A 20,387-nucleotide genomic window follows, 5' to 3' on the forward strand; every position below is an offset into this window, starting at 1 on the left:
TATATAGTAACATTATATTCATCGAAAATATTAGAATAAAACCTGAATCGCGATGCTTGTGGTTCGTTGTTATCGAAATGACAATTATGCACCTATATTAACGTCTCCCTCTATCAACAAACACAAACATAACATCCAGATTCAATCCTTTACATAAATTAAATAAATAATCTTAATCTAAAATAAATACTTCAACTAAAGTCGAAGGATGTACGCTTTGTACTAAATTTTCTATTCGTACTAAATGTTTGCGTTGAAATATCACAGGTTACAGCGTACGAGAAACAATCTATTTAAACAACTGTTTCGCGTAGTACCATATTCGGAAGAAATATTCGTCTCTTCGAAGAAGTGATCCACTGGCGTATGATTCTATATCGGCATCCATGTTATGGTCTCTAAGCCAGGACGTTGTAGTTTGTGTACTGAATGACGTTGGTTCTGTCATCTCTGTTTGTTCACCTGGCTCTTCGTCGATTTGTGAATCTGTAAATAGGTTTACATAAAGCACTATTAGAATACAGAAATAAAATTAAGCAGATGATTTATACGATATAAAGAGTCTATATATATTTAGAGTGTGGCCCTGCCTGACTGAAAATTTCAGTTCTGAAACTAAGGTGCTGAGTACCGTATCTTTATTATTACGATTCTCAATACTAGTGGTATGAAAGAATGGCAAACAAATCATTACACAGATTTAAATAATAATAACTGGAGCGATATATAGAAATTGCACTCTTTTGAAAAATCCTGAAATTTTTTACTATTTAAAAATAAAAAAATATATATTAACGTTTTTAACCATTGCGACACAAAAAACGGTGACTCAGGTAGAGCTATATATAACTTTTAATTCACGTAATTTGAATTTACATGAGAGGAATATTAAAAATCAATAAATCAAATCAAAGAAAAACCTTATTAAAAATGGTATCTTCACGTCACATTTATTATGATAAAACTGATTGCCTTTGGATAAATAAGTATCTATTAAAACTAAAAAGTTGTGCACTTATTAGTACCTAGTGGATGTTTATTTTTAGTTTATTACTTCTATTTATTTTAAGATTTTTTTTAGAGATTTATAAATGTACTTTATTGAAAATTCTAAAAATTCCGAGTTTTCATGAGATTTGCTAAATTTAGCCGCAATCCTGAGAAGAGTCCAAAAATCCTGAGATCTCAAGACATATCCGGAGATATGATAACCTTATCATGAGTAACGAGTACTTTAGTCACACTTATTATTTTAAATAATAGCAAGGGGCAATATGTACGGTCCCTCATACTATAAACTGTGTTCAACAGTTTATTCGTAAGCCAAATTTCTTTTAAAATTATTTCAGTGTTCAACTTTAAATTTAAATAATATTATATGTATTCCGACGACCTTAATGTACACGGTAAAACTCGAATGAGTTTATGTATGTACAATAATTTTGTTATCTATTATATGTAATTAGTTAATAAGAAATAAATAAATAAAGATTTTCTTTTATCATTCCACACTTACCATCGCCAGGTATAAATTTGAATGGTTCATCAGACTCGAGCGGTTCGCTAACACCGATCTCATTGCGAGCATAAATACGTATGATGTAAGTATGATTTTCGCTTAGATCTCGAATGTTGAACTTGAGGTTGTTTGCGTCCACTTGACCAACTTCCATCCACATTGTCTTCGTGACGTCACGTATTGCAATGTTGTAGCCCAATAGCGGTGCTCCACCATCCCATTCTGGGGTTCCCCAAGCAGTCATTACTACATTGTTGCCCACCATTCGCATTTCTAGTGGGCCAGTAGGTGGTGAAGGCACAGCTGAAATGTTATCAGTATGATTAAGATACACACCGACCAAGTGTATAGTAGACTCTAAAAATATTATTAAATTAACATTCGTAAAATACAATTAATTCTTCAAACAAGGCGTCAATAATCGTGTAACTTAAATTGGTGAAATATGGCCGAAACCTAATAGATTGATAGTGACAACGTATAGTAGGTTCAAACGCAAAGTTATGGTAAAACCTGACTTTCGTAGTTTGACTGACATGATGAATAGGTTATCGTCATCATGATGATTTTGCAGTAATAACTACTGTCCAATTAGCTATACCAAAACCAGACTACTTACTCGCATATTTCTCTAGTCGTATACTCTGTGACTGAGTGGGCAAGCTGATACCGATCGCATTTTCAGCTGAAATTCTAAACACCAGCTCATCTTTTTCCTTCAAGTTCTCCAAGCAATACTCGTAAATAGAACCGCTCACTGTTTTCACTTTAGTCCACGTTTTACCTTTCACAGTCTTATATTCAATTATGTAATCTGAAATTAAAATTAAATTGAAGACAATACCACGAAACGAGTAAGAGCAGAAATACTACGATTCTTTTTTGCGATTTATTTTAAAATTGAAACATAATAATTAATATTCACCATTTTATTTTTAAAACAATTTTTAAACATTGTCATAAAACGAACTAATTTCAACATTAGTATGCCTGTGTCCATACTGGTATATTTTTAATGGACGTACCACTAAGCAGAGTAAAATATCGATTGACTTGAATTATTGTCGATCATAAAAAATGTAGCATCTTATATTTTTCAACTTATTGTTTACAATATCGTTAAATACAAGTTTATTTATGAGTAAATCACTTAATAATAATCAAATTGTTTATAAATAAATAAAGGCATAAAATACATTAATTTTCTCAAAATTGATTCCTTTAGAATGCTTTAGGAAAACAATTCCAGATTAACTTTTAAAATAAAACCATGCACCATCTGATTAATATATAATAATAACGAGATCTTCTACATAAATTATATTTGTGTCGGAAATTTAAAATACCCAGTGCAATCAATCTCCTTTTTGTAAGCTTTGTATAGCTCTAATTACTGTAATAATAACTGCCTCAATAACAATTAACTTTTTTTATTTACACTAGAGACAGTATTGCGGAATTTCACACTTAGCCCTTTCAATGATTTATTAATTATTGAGCTTACAGGTTAAATATCCAGCTGATCTATATTTTAAGTAACTATTTAAGTAATTATTATTTATTTCCAAAATTCATTTTTTTCTTATGATAAGTATTTCTATAGCTAGTAATTATTAAATTTACACATATTTAAATAAACCACTGTCAGTAATATTTTCATTTCCTAAAATATTACAGGAGGAAAATGCAGTTTTTTTAATTTATATTGGTGGAATGACCCATTTCTGGAGTATAAATACTGTTTGATTCTTGGCAGTATACTCCCAGAAAATATTATAGTTATTGTTTCACGAAAAAAACCGTACTTAAAGTACATAATATTCCAAATTTTACGTACTCGTTATTGGACTTCCACCATCGCTCTCTGGTGCGGCCCATTGCAGTGTCACCGATCTTGATGTGATTTCCCGAATGATAAAACTCTGAGGTCTTGATGGCGGTGCTGCAAGATATTGTTTAATAAGATACACATTTATATTAATTAGTGTTAAATTATTGCTGTTAGACGTGGCAGTGGAACATCAGGAACATTGCCTAACTTGATTAGCGACTTTATTTTTCTTAGATACGTACATATTAATTATTTTTATCAATTCACGCTAAGTTAATTAGTTAATTTCAATTACAGTGTAAACATTTTTGATATTTCCTAAATCTAGTGAATAATTTCCTTCGCGCACTCAAACGCGAGCGCAGAAGAAAATTATAACGGACCAAACAAGAAAGTTCCTAACACTCAGTTTTAAGTTAAAATAAAACCTATGAAAAAAGCATTGTTAAAACTACTAGTAGGCCTTTAAATATGCGGTACAAATAATATAATATAATCATATTTAATGGCTTTGCATATGTATATATACCTAATATGCTATGGGTATGAAAACATCTAACCGAATTCAATCACTCGTATAAAAATAAAAAGAGAATAGATATAAAAAAGGAAACTTTTTTGCATATCGGATTTGCAAGCTCTAATTTCATTCCCAATATATATTTTACTCTGCACGAAATTTGATAAAAATTTACATATTTTAACCAACGTGCATAGCTGCAATTACAGTAACTCCTTCCGTTCCTTTTTCAAATACAGCATAATCTAATCTTGCTAAGACACCGTCCATTTTTGGCACTGACTTTGAGTCAGTAACGTACATGCAAAACGGTCCTAATGGCAGTAATGGGATATCTTAAAAAATAGAAACATAAAATTACCGCTACAATTTAGTGTAATGCTGATTAGAACTTCTGAGAGAACTATGTACATTAGTAATGTAAATATGAAGGAAAAAATGAATTATCAACATACCTAAAGCAGTCTTTATCACAATTGGGTCACTCTCTAAAGCTTCTGACACACCAACTGGATTCTGTGCCATAACTCGGAACATGTATTCGCAATTCTCGTTCAGTCTTTGAATACAGTAAGTCTCAATATCTTTATTGACGTCAGCTATTTTGATCCATTGGTCAACCTCTGGGTCATGCTTTTCAATCGCATACTTCGTTAGCTCAAGACCTCCGTCATCGAGAGGTGGTTTCCATTCTATCGTAACCGATTCCCTGCTTATCTCTCGTAAAACAACAGGACCTTCTGGTTTGCTGGGCTTGTCTGAATATTACATTTTTAATTTAATCATAATGTTTATGTAGTATAATTAATCCGTCCCGGCCATCGGATATATCGGCCACCCAAAATCGTAACTAATATTATAAATGCGTAAGTGAGTTCCTTTACGATACACAAATATTTGTGATATCCAAGATGGCCGGCGCGCAAAATTATCATAAAAAAAAATATTTATAAATATATAAATAAAAAAAATCTAATTATTTTTGATGTCACTTCTATCATTACCACCTATGTTAACCTTGAAAACGATGTCCATATCACTCAGGTGAGAAGAGAACTTGAGATGACTGTTGAACTCCAAGACGGCCGTGTAACAAAACTATGATTTCAACAACGTGGCTATCGTTTTCAAGGTTTTAGGTTTTCAATTATTTTTGAAGTCTAAAATGACCGCCACCCAAAATTACTATTTCAACAATACGCATATTATTTCCAAAGATCTTGGGGTGTCTGATATCAAATAATTTTTTATTATGTATGTATTACATATTATGTATTAATGTTCCGTACGTCCAAACCAAAATATAAACGCGGTTCCTAAAAATCACGATTCATCCGTCCGTAAAAAATCGCTGTGCAATAAATTGATGTTATTTTAATTGACTTACCGAAAACTTTGAGTGATAGATCAAACGTTGTTGTACCAGATTTATTTGTTGCTTCAATAGTGTATCTACCAGTATGTGAACGTCGCAGTTTCGATATAATAATCCTGCTTATATTCTCTTCCGTGACTACATCAATTTCTTTCTTACTATCAATTCTTGATCCATTTTTATACCATACTACACATGGATTAGGGATGCCTTTTATAGTCGCCGTTACTATCCATTCCTCATCAACCTTTCTTTTCTGATCAATTTCATCTTCGTGTACTGTTATTATTGGTTTTAAATGTATTTCTAAATTACATGATGTTTCGACAACGCCAAATTCATTTGTGGCTATACATTTGTACAAGGCTTCTGAATTTTCAGTTGCTTTAACAATTAATGTTGCCACCCTGTTTACATATGTAGCCTTCGCAGTTTTTAATTGTTTGCCGTTCTTCATCCAACTGATTTTTGGTTCCGGAATGCCACCGAATATACATGTTAATTCGATATTCTCATTCGGAATAGCCACTATATCCCTCAACGGCTGCTCAATAGATGGCGCCTGACCCTTTGTCACTTTTTCAATTCGAATAAATTCGGTAACCTCGGAAGATTCGCTAACTCCCACTTCATTTACGGCGAAAATACGGAAGCAATATGACGATTTGTTTTTCAAATTCATAACACAATATTGATTATTTCTTACATTTTCAATTGAAATCCACCTATAAAAAATATACGTGTTAAAATTAATCGTAAGCATTCGTAATTGTAAACAAACTTATTAAAGAATGTAGTACTGCATTTATAAGCTAATCTTAGTGCAATATTACATTGTTTTTATTGATTAATGATTTTTTATTATTTTTATTATAATATGTATTAAATTTACAGCTTTTTTGTAGATATTATGATTTAAATATCGTCTGAGGCTAAGTTTATTTGTGTATTATATAAAAACTATTCGAAACGTACTCAGTCGTATTTATCTCTTGATATTCAACTATGTAACACTCAATACGCGAGTTGCCAATATCGGAAGGTTCGCTCCAGTAAATGTTAACTGAATTATCGTCCACCTCTAATATTTTCGGTGCTCCTGGTTGCGAAGGAATGTCTGAAAAATAATTTATTATTGCAATAGCAAATCTTATATCTAAATTGGTTTATGTGAATGTTAAAAAAATCTTATGGTACCTAGAATAAAAAAGCTTCACACAAATAATACTTATCAGTTTGAAATATTTATTGAAAACGAAAACAGTCATTGAATGACGTACGGTCAGGAATGTTTTGTATACTTTTACTACTACTACTACTACTACTACCCCTCTTTTAAATGTCCAGAATGAATGTACTGAATCAGATGTTTCTGTTTCTACAACATTCAGTCTGTTGTATTACAAGTTATTCTTATAAATCTATGTATATAATATCCATAATAAATTTCTTATGAATCGTATATATTTTTGATAAAATATTATAACATGTGAGGTCTCATAAAATATTGATCAGTAAATAAGGTCTCACTGAAATAATATAATCATGGCAAAGAGAATGACGTAAGATAGGAAATCAGGCCGAAAATCATTGTCAAATCCAAAAGTTTTCGTAAGTTGGTGGCAAATTCAACAATGACAATCATTAAAAATAATATGTACGTACCCATAACAATAACTTTAATTTCTATTTCTACCTCTCCACAATTATTTTCTAGCCTCAACTTGTATGATCCTGCGTCAGAATTTTCAATTTTTCTAATAGTAAGTGTAGCAGTCTTTGAATCTATAGCAGGTCGTTTATGTTTCGATCTCTTTATAATTTTGGAGCTAACTATCCATTCATCGTTCGGTTGCGGATTTGCTTCATATTGGACATTTATTGTCACATCACCACCTCGTCTAACCCTGTATTCTTTATTATATGAAAGTATTTTTGGTGCAAATTCGATGACTGAAAAATCAAGAAAATTAGTACATTTAGTGCGGTGCACAGTTTATTAAAATTATCGATTGGGATCACTCATCGACTCATAACGGTGAAAATTTGATCTGAGTCATCAAGAATTACTAAATGATATATGGCGGAGTGTACCACGATACGATCGTGATTACAACCCACTGCGCCCCTTACTTTAAGACCATCCATTGGACTGACTCATCATCTAATTACTAAGGAAAACACTATATTCAATAGTTACTGAATGGGATTCAGTAACTATTTGTGATTTTTAATTCCTATGATATTAATGAGCGGATCATCCATGAAGGCTTATATTTATTACAGTTTAGAAAGTAAATATTACCTTCAACTTTCAGCTTAGTGGTGCATTTGGCATCTTCTAGAACGCACGTATATTCACACTGATCTTCTTCCTCACATTTTCGTATCACTAGTGTTCTCTTTTTCCCATCAAACATCAATGTAAATTTGTCACTATCTTCAATAACAGTTTTTCGTTTATACCATGTTACATCCAGTGATTCATCAGGAATCTCGACTGTTAAGTAAGCATCAGTACCAGATTGCACAACAACAACTTCAGGTAACCTTAACGTAAAATCAACTAGTGGTTCATCAACAACCAAATGTGCTACACATCTATCGCTACCGACTTCACAAGCATATTCTCCCACATCATTGGTATCACAATCGTAAATTTTCAATTTTTGCTTTTTTCCATCGATTTTTAGCTGAATATGATTTGAAAACTGTATTTCTGTGTTATCTTTAAACCACCTGACTAGAGCATCACCTTTAGTAAGCTCAATATCAAAGGTGGCTTTATGACCTTTACTCACACGCTGATCTTTAAGTCTTGATATTATTTCTGGTGGTAATTCAACTACAGTAATTTCAGCTGCGCAAACATCATCTCGTAACCTACATGTATATTCACCTTCGTCATGTACGGATGTGTTTCTAATAAATAACTTTCTGACGTTACCTTTCTTTTCAAGTTTAAACTTATTCTTTTTAGTTTTAATGATTTCACCATCTTTTTCCCATATAACATCAGCTGTTTCAGAATTGACTTCTACTTCTAATATAGCGGTATCCTTTTCTTTAACTTCAAAATCTTGCAATTTTCGAATGAATTCAGGAACTGTCTCATTAACTTGCAGCACTGTACTAGTTTCCTGTCCCTTAACGACACATTTGATTAAACCAAGATCAGACAACTTAACTTTTTTTATTCTTAGCTTATGAATTCTTCCTTCCTGTATGATTTCTCTATGGTCCATTCCACTTAACTCCTTCTCATTATGATACCATTTTGTTGACACGGTATGAGACGTTTCACATTCAAAAACAACTGATTTTCCTTCTTCTGTTTCGTATTTATTTTTAAGAAGCTTAACAAACGTAACTTCTTCAACGTCTATCGTAACTCTTGCACCATGTGACGCTTTACCAGCGCTATTTGATGCTACACATTTGTAATCACCAGAATCTATTTCTGAATCTACATTCGTAATAATTAATTCTATGCTTTCACCATCAAATCTTTGTTGAATTGTATCCGATTGCCTTAATATTTGATTGTTTCTATACCACGTTATAGTTGGTACAGGATTTCCTGTTACTTTAGCGTGTAGCTTAATGGTCTCTCTTTCTTTTACAGTTATTTCTTGGAATCTGTGCACAAAAAGTGGCGGCTCGGCATCTTCTTCTGTAGGTTCTAAAATTAAAAGTTATAAATCAATTTTTAATTATAAAAAAGCATCATTAAAAAATATAAATATATAGAATTTTACCTTCTATTACTATAACTGCATTAGTTTCCGTAGATCCTTCAGAGTTGACTGCTCTGAGGGTATAAATTCCATCGTCTTTTCCTTTTTTTGGTTTGATAATTGTTATGCAGTGAATATTACCGTCGGATTTTTGTGGTACTGACTTCAAGGGCTTATTGTCTTTAAACCATGAAACTTTAGGTTCAGGGTTACCAACAACCTGAGTTGTAAGAACAAAACTTTCCCGTTCCCTAATAGTCATGTTCTTTAATGGTTCGATCACTTGCGGTTTTTCTTTTTCACCTGTCTTTACCTTCAAAACGATCGGCAAGCTAGCCTCACCTTCTCTATTTACAGCTAAAACTGTGTACGTTCCTTCTTGATGTTTTTTTACATTCGTTATTTTTAACACGCTACAATACATATGCATATCCGACTCAATGGAAATTGAAACATTTTCACTTGGGATTATTTCATCACCTTTGAAAAACCATGATATATCTGGTTCAGGTATTGCAACAAGACGACATTCTAAATATATATCTGAGCCCTCATCAATATATTGCGCCTTTGGACGTTTGGAAAATGTAGGGGGAATACCTTCTAAAATATCTGCCAAAGAAGATTCTCGAGACAAGCTCTTTCTTGAGAGAATTGTCATCTCAGAGCCGTGATCAGAAAGTGGTGCCTCTACAATCAACTCGGTCGTGCTCGACGCAAATCCAGCTGCATTTTTGGCAACACAAGTAAATGTTCCCGCATCTTCTGGGAATACTTCACGAATAACTAAAGTGGCAACGTTGTCATCGTCATAATATATTTGGAAATCTTTCGATGGCTTAATGATGGCTGTCTGGCGGAACCATGTTATTTGAGGTCTAGGATATCCCTCTACTTGACATTCAAATTGCACAGTAGAACCGTCTGGCGTATGTTTTGGACGCAATTTTTCAACGAATATTGGAGCGATGGCCTGTTCTTCGGATGTAGGTTCTATAAAAATAAATGTTATTTCAAAAACTATCAAATCAATGTCTAAGGTTTTGAAGATTATATAAGTGATTGTAAATAGCCACAATATAACGAAAATATGTTTTTTCTATGAATTGGTAGACTTTAATATATTTCTACAATGACTTGAAGCAACATATTGGTAGCTAATGTTAGCAGGAACAAATTATAGACGGACAAACAAATTATTTTCTGGTATAATCACCGAATAATACTATCAATAAGACGTTACCAAATATAAACTGCAGTTTTATTTATAAACACCACACTCTGCTGTAACACCATAGTAATCAAAGTAACATTGTCAGTCTTATAAGGAAGTGCTATTTTTGAAGATCATGTCGTATCGGCCTGGAAACTCCGTACAAGGAAGTTCATTCCATACTTTGGGGGTACGCAGCGAAAAGTTCATAAACAAAAAAGAAACCTCTAGGGAAGCTAAAGTGATGCGAGTTCCGAAAGAAGCACCTTGTCATAAACAATACAATGCTTTCACTTTATCCAGACTAACTGTCAGTCCTTCTCCCTTGCTTTCGATAGCTGCTACACATGTGTTAGGTACATCTGAATATCACCAGCCGATACCGATCAGCTAGATTTGTAACACCAGTTTACAGGCAATGTGCACTTGTATTGTCTCCTAACTTTCAAGCATGAATTAATGTTTATAACACGGAATGAATTTTCTTTGAATATTTATATTATTACTAGTCATAACCATTATGTTAACACCAGGAACAGACATAAACTTATACAACAAGATTCCACAAAATGTTCAAAACAAAAGTATTACGTTATTCAAAAGAATTATTAAAAAACATTTATGTGGTAAAGGTTACTAAATTATAAATGACTTTCATATACCACAGATTGGGAATGGAGCGACCGCCCTAGGCTATGAAATAATAAGTTTAATTGTACAATATTACTTTGTAAATATATTTTTTTTAATAAAAAAAGCCTGCTGAGTTTGTTGCGCCCATTCTTCTCAGGTTTGAGGCATTCGTTTTGGAATGGGAGGTAGTTTTTGACTTTCAATATGTGATGGCACATCCTATTTTGAATAAAAATATTTGAATTTGAATATACTTACTCTCAAAAACAGGCAGTTTATCAATTTTCTCGTTTAATTTCTTTTGCAAATATAGCGTGTAGTTATCTTCATCCATCAAATATTGCGCGGGCACCCAGCCCTTTTCTTCAGTTAGATGCTTACAGACAAACCACCAATCTTGATTTGAAGTATCTATACAGTAAAGATAAACAAAGAATTATACACAATATTCCATACAAATAAATGAGAAATAAAAATATACAATAATAATTTGTGCATAAAGAGTATTTTAGTCAAAATATGTAATCATTTAGGAATTAAATAAATTTGTTATATTTACCTAATATGTAGAGACGTTCACCCTCAACAAGATTGATTGCTTCATCAGTTTCAGCCACATACGAGTATACGGCAAACACAGTGTCTCCAGAACGTACATTTACTGGAGTTTCTGTGAAAAAAGTGCAGTAGTAAATTTTACAATTTACGTGCAGCCTTACGTTTTCATTAATAGTTTCGTGAAACGTCCTCATATTTCTAGCAGATACACAATAGTTACCTATTGGTGCATAGTTACTTAATTTGTACACAGCTTATTTAGAATGGTGGGCCATTACCGATCTTCAGACTTTGATGCTCTTTGGAGTATCTAATTTATAAATTTTTAAAGGTTCTTCATTATTCGTGTAGAATTTAAGAAGTCTTTTTGACGTGAATATTTTTTGGTGGAAAGCATAAAGGTGGTAGGAATTCCAGAAAAGTGGAGATTACAAAATATGGGCTCATAGCTCATGAGTGTTATAGTGATATAATTATTATCTATCATCAACATCGAAATTTTAATTAGGTTGAGTGACGTTTGTGAATTATTGCGCCAGGTGGAGGGGAATGCACCCCATTTTTAACAACTTTCGTTTAAAATATTCTTTTACCTAGATACCAACGTCGCTCTTTTATATTTCAATCATGATTGAAATCAATCGATTGCTTATAAAAACTATGTAGATTACAAAATATTGTATACTATGATAATTGTAAAAGCATCCCACTGAAATGTGGAGACCGCGGCTTTTTGAGTGCCAAAACCTGCATAATGGTGAGTTGTGTAATATCTACGTAAAAAATAAGCGAATATTTTTGTACGTAAAGAATGGGCAAGGCATTGAGAAATTGTGGCGGTTGACAATGGAATTACTCCGCTCTCTTTATATAAAGAGAACTAGTGAAAACCGGTTATACTTAGTACTCAAGATCGCTTGAATGTATGGAGGGGAAAAGAGCTTCATGGATGGTTATGCCAGGCTCTCGTATCGGCTTATGAGCCTGATGGCTACGATTTAGAGATCTCTTTGGGGAAACTGGATTTGCCTGTGCAATTGCTGATGATGTTGTCAAGACAAAAAACTACTGGAAATACATCATGGAGGATGGCACAGTAGACATATAGGCGTAGGGTGTGTCATCATCCTGTCTGAGTCTATAAGACATATTATTTCCGGTTGGTCTCGTCTTGCCAATGGAGAGTGTTTACACAGACACAACCAAGTTGACAGAATTATCCATCAGCGACTTGCTCTTCGATACAATCCTATGCATTTTGAAGTACCGTATTATGATTACACTCCGGTCAAATCTCTTTCAGAGGATTTATAATAACTAAATATTTACCTGGGAATTCTTGTTCCTTTGCAATGCTCATAGATACATCTGCTTCTGTAAGAAGTAAAATTTTAAACTTATTGGGTTAAAAAAATGTCATAAAATTCTAAATCATTATTAAATAATGAACAATATATTCTTTTACTACCTTGTAACACAAGCTATGAAAGTTATTTTTTATTTTAAACAATATAAAATAGATCAATATCATGCTGATGATACAAAATAAATTCTGTTAACGATTAATTAAACAAGGAAATTATTTTAAATGGAACCAAAGTAAAAAATGAACAATGTAAAAAAAACAAAATACCTTGTAGAGATGTAATTTTTTTGGGCGTACGTCTCGTTGATACCGTGACTTCTTCTTTTTCAAAGGTTTGAGGTCTATTCTTTTTAGGTTTTAACTCAACACTTAACTCCTCGACATCATTCACTTCATACGAGGGTTTTTTAATTTTTCTCGTAATGGTCATTTCAATATTTTCATCAGATTCAATATCACTCAGAACTACCTCTTCGGCTTTATCAGTATCAAAAATTTCTTGTTCTATTTTAAGTGAAACTTCATCGGATGCCTCAGAAAGGACCTTTTCTTTCTTCTTTTTTAATAAAATTTTGCTTGAAAGTGAAAGCTCCTCTTGAGTAAACTGGTCAGTTTGCTGTTTAACATCAAATGACACTTCATCTTGATTGTCTATAATGTACGGATTCTTGTTTTTTAGAGTTATATTAACATCCTTTGTTATTTCCGTCGAGACATTTGTTTCTATTGGTTTTGATAAAGTAACTGTAGACAAAATTTCTGACTCTGCTTTTAACTTCTTTTTCATTGGTATGAATATATCTGTCGCATCTTCGTCAGCAATGTCTTCATTATTGATTATTTCAGTTATATCTGGGCCTTGTTCCTCTTCATAAAATTTGATTGATGTTTCATTTGCTTCCTCACTATAAGTAGGTTGCTTTTGCTGTTTTAATTTCACCTTACTAGACATTGATATTTCTTCTTCAGCGTATGAATCTAATTGAATATTGAATTCCTGCTCCACGTCTTCTAATGTTTTTGTAGTTTTAGGCCTGAAAACAACTACTTCAGGCTCTGTTATTTCTGGTAGAGTAACAGAGGACTTCCTCACGGGCTTAAGCTTTTTCTTAATTACAACCTCATCAACCAATTCTTCAACTTTTTTCAAACTTGCACGACGAGGCTGTACGGTAACTTGTTCTGGCTCATCATCTTCTTCGGTTGTCTTTATGTTGTCAGTAATTTCACAACTTTGTGTTTTATTTTTAGTTTCTGCTATATCTATTTGTGTAAACATTGGTTTCTCAAGGTCTACTTTTTCAACCTCTGGTATTTCTTTTTGTATCAAAGGCTTTTTCTTTAATTTTTTAGCTTCTTGAACATTTCTTGATAATATTCCGTTCTGCCTTATACTGTCAATACTAGTTACTAGTGGCTTAAAAATCTCGGGAGGCCAATCATTCACATATTTAATTCGACTTTTTAACTGTATCTTTGGTAATTTTACGTCGGAAATTTCTTGTTTTGGTTGAGTTTTGGTTGTTTTTAATTTTAATTTTACGAATTGAGGTGTATCCATATTTTCAGCATGTTGCAACTTATCTATTTGAATAATTTTTTGTTCTATTTTGAGCGGAACTAATTTTTTCAAGTCTTTTTTGCTAGAAATTTTACATTCAAGAGGTTCGATCTCAGGAGAGTGTCTCTTATTTATCAAACTAATATTGCCATCTTCTAATTCTTTAGTCTTTTCATAATCTAGCTTTTCAGGGACCTCTAAGTCGTTTTTCTCATATTCTGGGATTATAATATCTTTCTTCAGTTTCTTTTTTACTTTATTCGCTTCTTTTACACTTCTTGATAGTTCGCCATTTTGTTTTATACTGCCCACTATTGTAACTGAAGGTTGTATAATACTGGGAGGCCAATCATTGACAAAACGAATTCGACTTTTAAGCTGGAACTTAGGTAAAGATACTGATGTAGGTTCATCTTTTGATTTCAATGTGGGTTTTTTAAGTTTCAATTTAGCAAAACTAGTGCCTGGTGTTTCACTCGGTTGCTGGGCTTGAAAACCTTGTACCGACATATGTTCAATTTTTTGCGGTTTCAAGTTAAATTTCACTTTTGCAGTTTTTTCTGAATAATCGCCAGTAGATGTTCCCACAGCATCTGTGAATAAAAAATATAATCAAAAAGATTTAATTATTACCGTGTTATATATAATAGAACAGAAATAGAATTTTCAACAAAAATCACAATAAAAAGACGGAAATGCGGTATTAAGTGTCTATATTTAGTTCTTCAGGAGATGATTGAGCTAGCACATTTAGCGAAGGCCCTGAAAGAAATATAAATACAATTAAATGATTTAATATAATATATACAATGACAAACACAATAAAGACATTAACTATAAAACGTATAACTGTATATATATATATAAACAACTCCATGCAAAACATTATATGTTAGTATATTTTTGTGCGTCAATATTAAAAAATATAAATATACATCAACATCTTTGTCAGATCCGTCTGTAATCATCAGTTCAACGCTGATTAGTAGTTATTAATTCTGGTGCATTTTCAACAACGTTTAGAATGTCCCACCGAGAGTTTGTTTATCGATTATATGTATCATGTGAAGTCATGTTTTAACTAAGTATATTATGATGGGTGTGGTCTCATTATGGATTTAGTTTTATTTGTGTATTATATTTTGACTGTGTGTAAATTTGACTTCTTATTGCAGCCCAGCTCTTCTGTTTTCAACAACGTGACTTCCGGCACGACGAAGTTTGTCGTTTATTTTTTTCCCTACAGCAACCCTCCAGTCTCTTTTGGTTTGGTGTCTTTGCGACAATGTCTGTACTGACCAGATGTGATATCTCTTCAAGCCACTGGGATGTTTCAATATTCGTTCTCTGTCGTGTACTGTAGAATAAGTAGTGTCAGGTGTCGTGAAAAGTAGTTTTCTAAGTAAGTTTATTGACTGTCTTAGTAATTACTATGCCCATGGGCATATCTTCGTATTCTTCGACATTCGGTTCTTCAGTTATTTCTACGTCATATTATTGTTCTTCAGTTATCTCCACCTCTGTGAACACCTGCTGGATATTTTTTCGGTTTTGTATATCGTATCTTATTCATATCCCTGTGTGTGCCTCCGTGATTTCGACTGTCAGATAAATATTTGACAGCATAGTAGACTATGTCCAGTTAAGGTGATCATCCTTCTAACAGCTTGGATTTTTTATAGAAAAAATGCTGTGTATCGTATGTTATATTGTCATATTAGTATCTGTATCTGTATGTTAAAAGTTTTGAGATGGACTTTTGTTCGTAAAACATAATATGATCTTATGATGTTGTACCGCTAGGACTTAATATACACTGGCTTTTGTACATTTTATTTATATTGTTATGTAAATAAAGATATTTTAAAATTGAAATTGAATTGATATATTTAAAAAAAAATCGGGAAGTTTTTGGTTTTACCCCGTTTTTCGAAAATTGCGTTTTCATCAGATCTCGATTTTTAAAGTCCTAGGAAGCTTCACTGACTATTCCCGCGATGGTGTGCGCACGTCTGTATGTGTATTATAAACATATTATATATAGGATTACCTATTAAAAAACTATAGCAGCTAAAATAATTTGGACCTGCTAAGTAATATTTATTCGTTTTAACTCGTACAAACATTTTCACTGTTGTTAATTTAATCTTATCTTAAGTATGACGTTGTAATTTATTGGCATTATTTTTTTTTAAATCAGTTGATTCGTTCGTGAGTTAACGTTGACGAAATAGAACCGATAAAAATGTTTTTTCGGAATTACTTTGAAATTCCAAGTTCGATCAATTGAAACTCAAAGATTCTATAAGAAGTTCAACAAACTGCATCGAATGCCGCGTGAAAATCGATTCATTCATTCAATAGTTATTGTCGCTTGAAAATTTAAATTTATAAATAAGGGTTATATTTAACTTTTATCAGACTTTTGGGCCCGAAAACAGAAGAGCTCAAAATAATAGAAATTATATTTTTGAGGTAGAACGTCATAAGTACAATTTGAACCATTTAGGTATGGAATTAGCGGGAAGCGGGTGGCCTTAGGGTCAACGGTTTTGCTAATTGTTATATGTTTTCGAAACTCTTTAGTCTCAGTCTTTGTATCTTTAATTCCGAGATATATTTCATCGAATATTTCTTCAATTTTGTGTACTGTAGTGTCAGTGGTACAAGGTTTTGAGATATGATTAGATTATGGTATGGTCGTGTCAGTGGTATAAGATGTCGTAATATGTTTAGATTACTTAGTGTGTTTTTGACATTCTTAGTAATAGTCTTACCTTCGGTTGTATCAAGGATATCTACTACAACTGGTTCATCAATTATTTCGACCTCTTCCTGTGGTCCTTCTGTGGTAACCACCTCTGCAACTTTCTTGGAAACGTCATGCTTTGCGGAAATGTAAATAAGATTGTGACTTGTCATTTTTGCCTTACGCACCTCTCCAGTCCCTGTTTTTGTCTCTGTGACTATGAGTGTTTCTGATGTGTCTTCAACCACGTCTGCAAAGTCCAGCCGAGGTGTCTCCTCTAAAGGGATAGTTGTATCGTCTTTTATTTGTTCAATTTCGTGTACGGTGGTTACAATGGAGTCAGGTGTCGATATATGTTTAGTTTTCTTAGTGTGCTTTTGGATAGTCTTAGTTATAATCTTACCTTCGGGTGTTTCAACGATTTCTTCAAATACTGGTTTTTCAGATATCGCGTTGACGACTCCATCTTTTCCTTTGACCTTGCGTTTTAATGTTTTTGTCTTACAAATCTCACCAGTTTCTGTTTTTGTCTCTTTGATTTCGACAGTCTCTGCTGTGTCGTAACCAACGTCCAGCCGATGAGTATTCTCTAATGGGGTGGTTGTTTCGTCTTTTATTTGTTCAGTTTCGGGTACGGTAATGTCAGTGGTGTCAGGTGTCGTGATATGTTTAGTTTTCTTAGTGCGCTTTTTGACAGTTTTAGCGTTGGTCTTACCTTCGGGTGTTTCAACGATTTCTTCAACAACTGGTTCCTCAGTTAGTTCCACGACTTCTTGTGGGCCTTCTGTTTCTTCCACCTCTGTGATCTCGTTCACGACGCTATCTTTTCCTTTGACCTTGCGTTTTGTTGTTTTTCTCTTACGAATCTCACCAGTTTCAGTTTTTGTCTCCGTGATTTCGACCGTTTCTGGTGTGTCTTCTACAACGTGTGCGAAGTCCAGCCGAGGTGTCTCCTCTAAAGGGGTGGTTGTTTCATCTTTTATTTGTTCAATTTCGTGTATGGTATCGTCAGTGGTGTCAGGTGTCGAGATATGTTTAGTTTTCTTTGTGCGCTTTTTGTTGACAGTTTTAGTGATGACCTTACCTTCGGGTGTTTCAACGATTTCTTCAACAACTGGTTCCTCTGCTATTTCGACGTCTTCTAATGGGCCTTCTGTTACCTCCACCTCTGTGATCTCTTGGACGACGCCATCTTTTCCTTTGACCTTGCGTTTTGGTGATATTGTCTTACGAATCTTACCTGTTTCAGTTTTTGTCTCCGTGATAACGACTGTATCTGGAGTGTCTTCAACAGCGTCTGCAAAGTCAAGCCGAGGTGTCTCCTCTAATGGGGTGGTTGTTTCGTCTTTTATGGGTTCTATTTCGTGTACGGTGGTGTCAGTGGTGTCAGGTGTCGAGAAATGTTTTGTTTTCTGAGTGCGCTTTTTGACAGTTTTAGTGATGGTCTTACCTTCGGGTGTTTCAAAGATTTCTTCAATAACTGGTTCCTCAGTTAATTCGACATTTTCTTGTACCTCCACCTCTGTGATCCCATGGAAGACGCCAGCTTTTCCTTTAACCTTGCGTTTCGTTGTTTTTCTCTTACTAATCTCACTTGTTTCAGTTTTTGTCTCCATGATTTCGACCGTTTCTGGTGTGTCTTCTACAACGTCTGCAAAGTCCAGCCGAGGTGTCTCCTCTAAAGGGGTGGTTGTTTCGTCTTTTATTTGTTCTATTTCGTGTACGGTAGTGTCAGTGGTGTCAGGTGTAGATATTTGTTTAGTTTTCTTAGTGCGCTTTTTGACAGTTTTAGTGATGACCTTAGCTTCGGGTGTGTCAACGATTTCTTCATCAACTGGTATCTTATTTAGTTCGACGTCTTCTTGTGGGCTTTTTGTTACCTCCACCTCTGTGAGCTCTTGGAAAACGCCATCTTTTCTTGTGACCTTGCGTTTTGTTGTTTTTGTCTTACGAATGTCACCAGTTTCTGTTTTTGTCTCCGTGATTTCGACTGTATCTGGAGTGTCTTCAACAGCGTCTGCAAAATCCAGCCGGGGTGTCTCCTCTAATGGGGTTGTTGTTTTGTCTCTTATGTGTTCTATTTCGTGTACGGTAGTGTCAGTGGTGTCAGGTGTCGAGATATGTTTAGTTTTCTTAGTGCGCTTTTTCACAATTTTTATGATGATCTTACCTTCGGGTGTTTCAACGATTTCTTTATTAAATGGCTCCTCAGTTAGTTCGAAGTCTTCATGTCGGCCTTCTGTTACACCCACCTCTGTGAGCTCTTGAACAATGCAATCTTTTCCTTTAACCTTGCGTTTTGTAGGTTTTGTCTTACGAATGTCACCAGTTTCTGTTTTTGTCTCCGTGATTACGACTGTTTCTGGAGTGTCTTCAACAGCGTCTGCAAAATCAGGCCGAGGTGTCTCCTCTAATGGGGTTGTTGTTTCGTCTTTTATGTGTTCTATTTCGTGTATGGTAGTGTCAGTGGTGTCAGGTGTCGAGATATGTTTAGTTTTCTTAGTGCGCTTTTTGATGGTTTTAGTGATGAACTTACCTTCGGGTGTTTCAACGATTTCTTCAACAACTGGTTCCTCTGTTAATTCGACGTCTTCTAATGGGCCTTCTGTTACCTCCACCTCAGTGATCTCTTGGACGACGCCATCTTTTTCTTTGACCTTGCGTTTTGGTGATGTTGTTTTACGAATCTTACCTGTTTCAATTTTTGTCTCCGTGATTACGACTGTATCTGGAGTGTCTTCAACAGCGTCTACAAAATCCGACCGAGGTGTCTCCTCTAATGGGGATGTTGTTTCGTATTTTATGTGTTCAATTTTTTGTATGGTAGTGTCAGTGGTGTCAGGTGTCGAGATATGTTTAGTTTTCTTAGTGCGCTTTTTGACGGTTTTAGTGATGACCTTACCTTCGGGTGTTTCAACGATTTCTTCAAAAATTGGTTCCACAGTTAGTTCGACGTCTTCTTGTTGGCTTTCTATAACCTGTACGTCTGTGAGCTCTTGGACAACACCATCTTTTCCTTTGACCTTGCGTTTTGTTGTTTTTGTCTTACGAATGTCACCAGTTTCTGTTTTAGTCTCCGTGATTTCGACTGTATCTGGAGTGTCTTCAACAACGTCTGCAAAGTCCAGCTGAGTTGCCTCCTCTAACGGGGTGGTTGACTCGTCTTTTATTTGTTCTATTTCGTGTACGGTAGTGTTTGTGGTGTCAGGTGTCGAGATATGTTTAGTTTTCTTAGTGCGATTTTTGATAGTTTTAGTGATGACCTTACCTTCGGGTGTTTCAACGATTTCTTCAACAACTGGTTCCTCAGTTATTTCAACATCTT

The 20,387-nt window shown here is 34.0% G+C and overlaps 1 protein-coding gene across 1 annotated transcript in view; it reads right to left on the reverse strand.

Moving 5' to 3' along the window:
- Window positions 1–20,387, reverse strand: part of LOC126978835 (titin-like) — a 128,443-nt gene continuing 108,056 nt past the window's right edge. The window contains exons 60-75 of the mRNA XM_050827923.1: window positions 19,233–19,538; window positions 18,303–18,512; window positions 13,020–14,906; window positions 12,716–12,760; window positions 11,388–11,498; window positions 11,087–11,239; window positions 9,004–9,975; window positions 7,551–8,927; window positions 6,911–7,198; window positions 6,221–6,362; window positions 5,258–5,970; window positions 4,326–4,628; window positions 3,357–3,461; window positions 2,139–2,333; window positions 1,517–1,822; window positions 1–486 (exon numbers count right to left, since the gene is read on the reverse strand). Of these exons, the coding sequence (XP_050683880.1) occupies window positions 290–486; window positions 1,517–1,822; window positions 2,139–2,333; window positions 3,357–3,461; window positions 4,326–4,628; window positions 5,258–5,970; window positions 6,221–6,362; window positions 6,911–7,198; window positions 7,551–8,927; window positions 9,004–9,975; window positions 11,087–11,239; window positions 11,388–11,498; window positions 12,716–12,760; window positions 13,020–14,906; window positions 18,303–18,512; window positions 19,233–19,538 (7,310 nt within the window). The 3' untranslated portion in view covers window positions 1–289. The remainder of the gene's footprint in view (window positions 487–1,516; window positions 1,823–2,138; window positions 2,334–3,356; window positions 3,462–4,325; window positions 4,629–5,257; window positions 5,971–6,220; window positions 6,363–6,910; window positions 7,199–7,550; window positions 8,928–9,003; window positions 9,976–11,086; window positions 11,240–11,387; window positions 11,499–12,715; window positions 12,761–13,019; window positions 14,907–18,302; window positions 18,513–19,232; window positions 19,539–20,387) is intronic.

The sequence above is a fragment of the Leptidea sinapis genome, chromosome Z (assembly GCF_905404315.1).
Source record: "Leptidea sinapis chromosome Z, ilLepSina1.1, whole genome shotgun sequence".
NCBI classification, from domain to species: Eukaryota; Metazoa; Arthropoda; class Insecta; order Lepidoptera; family Pieridae; genus Leptidea; species Leptidea sinapis.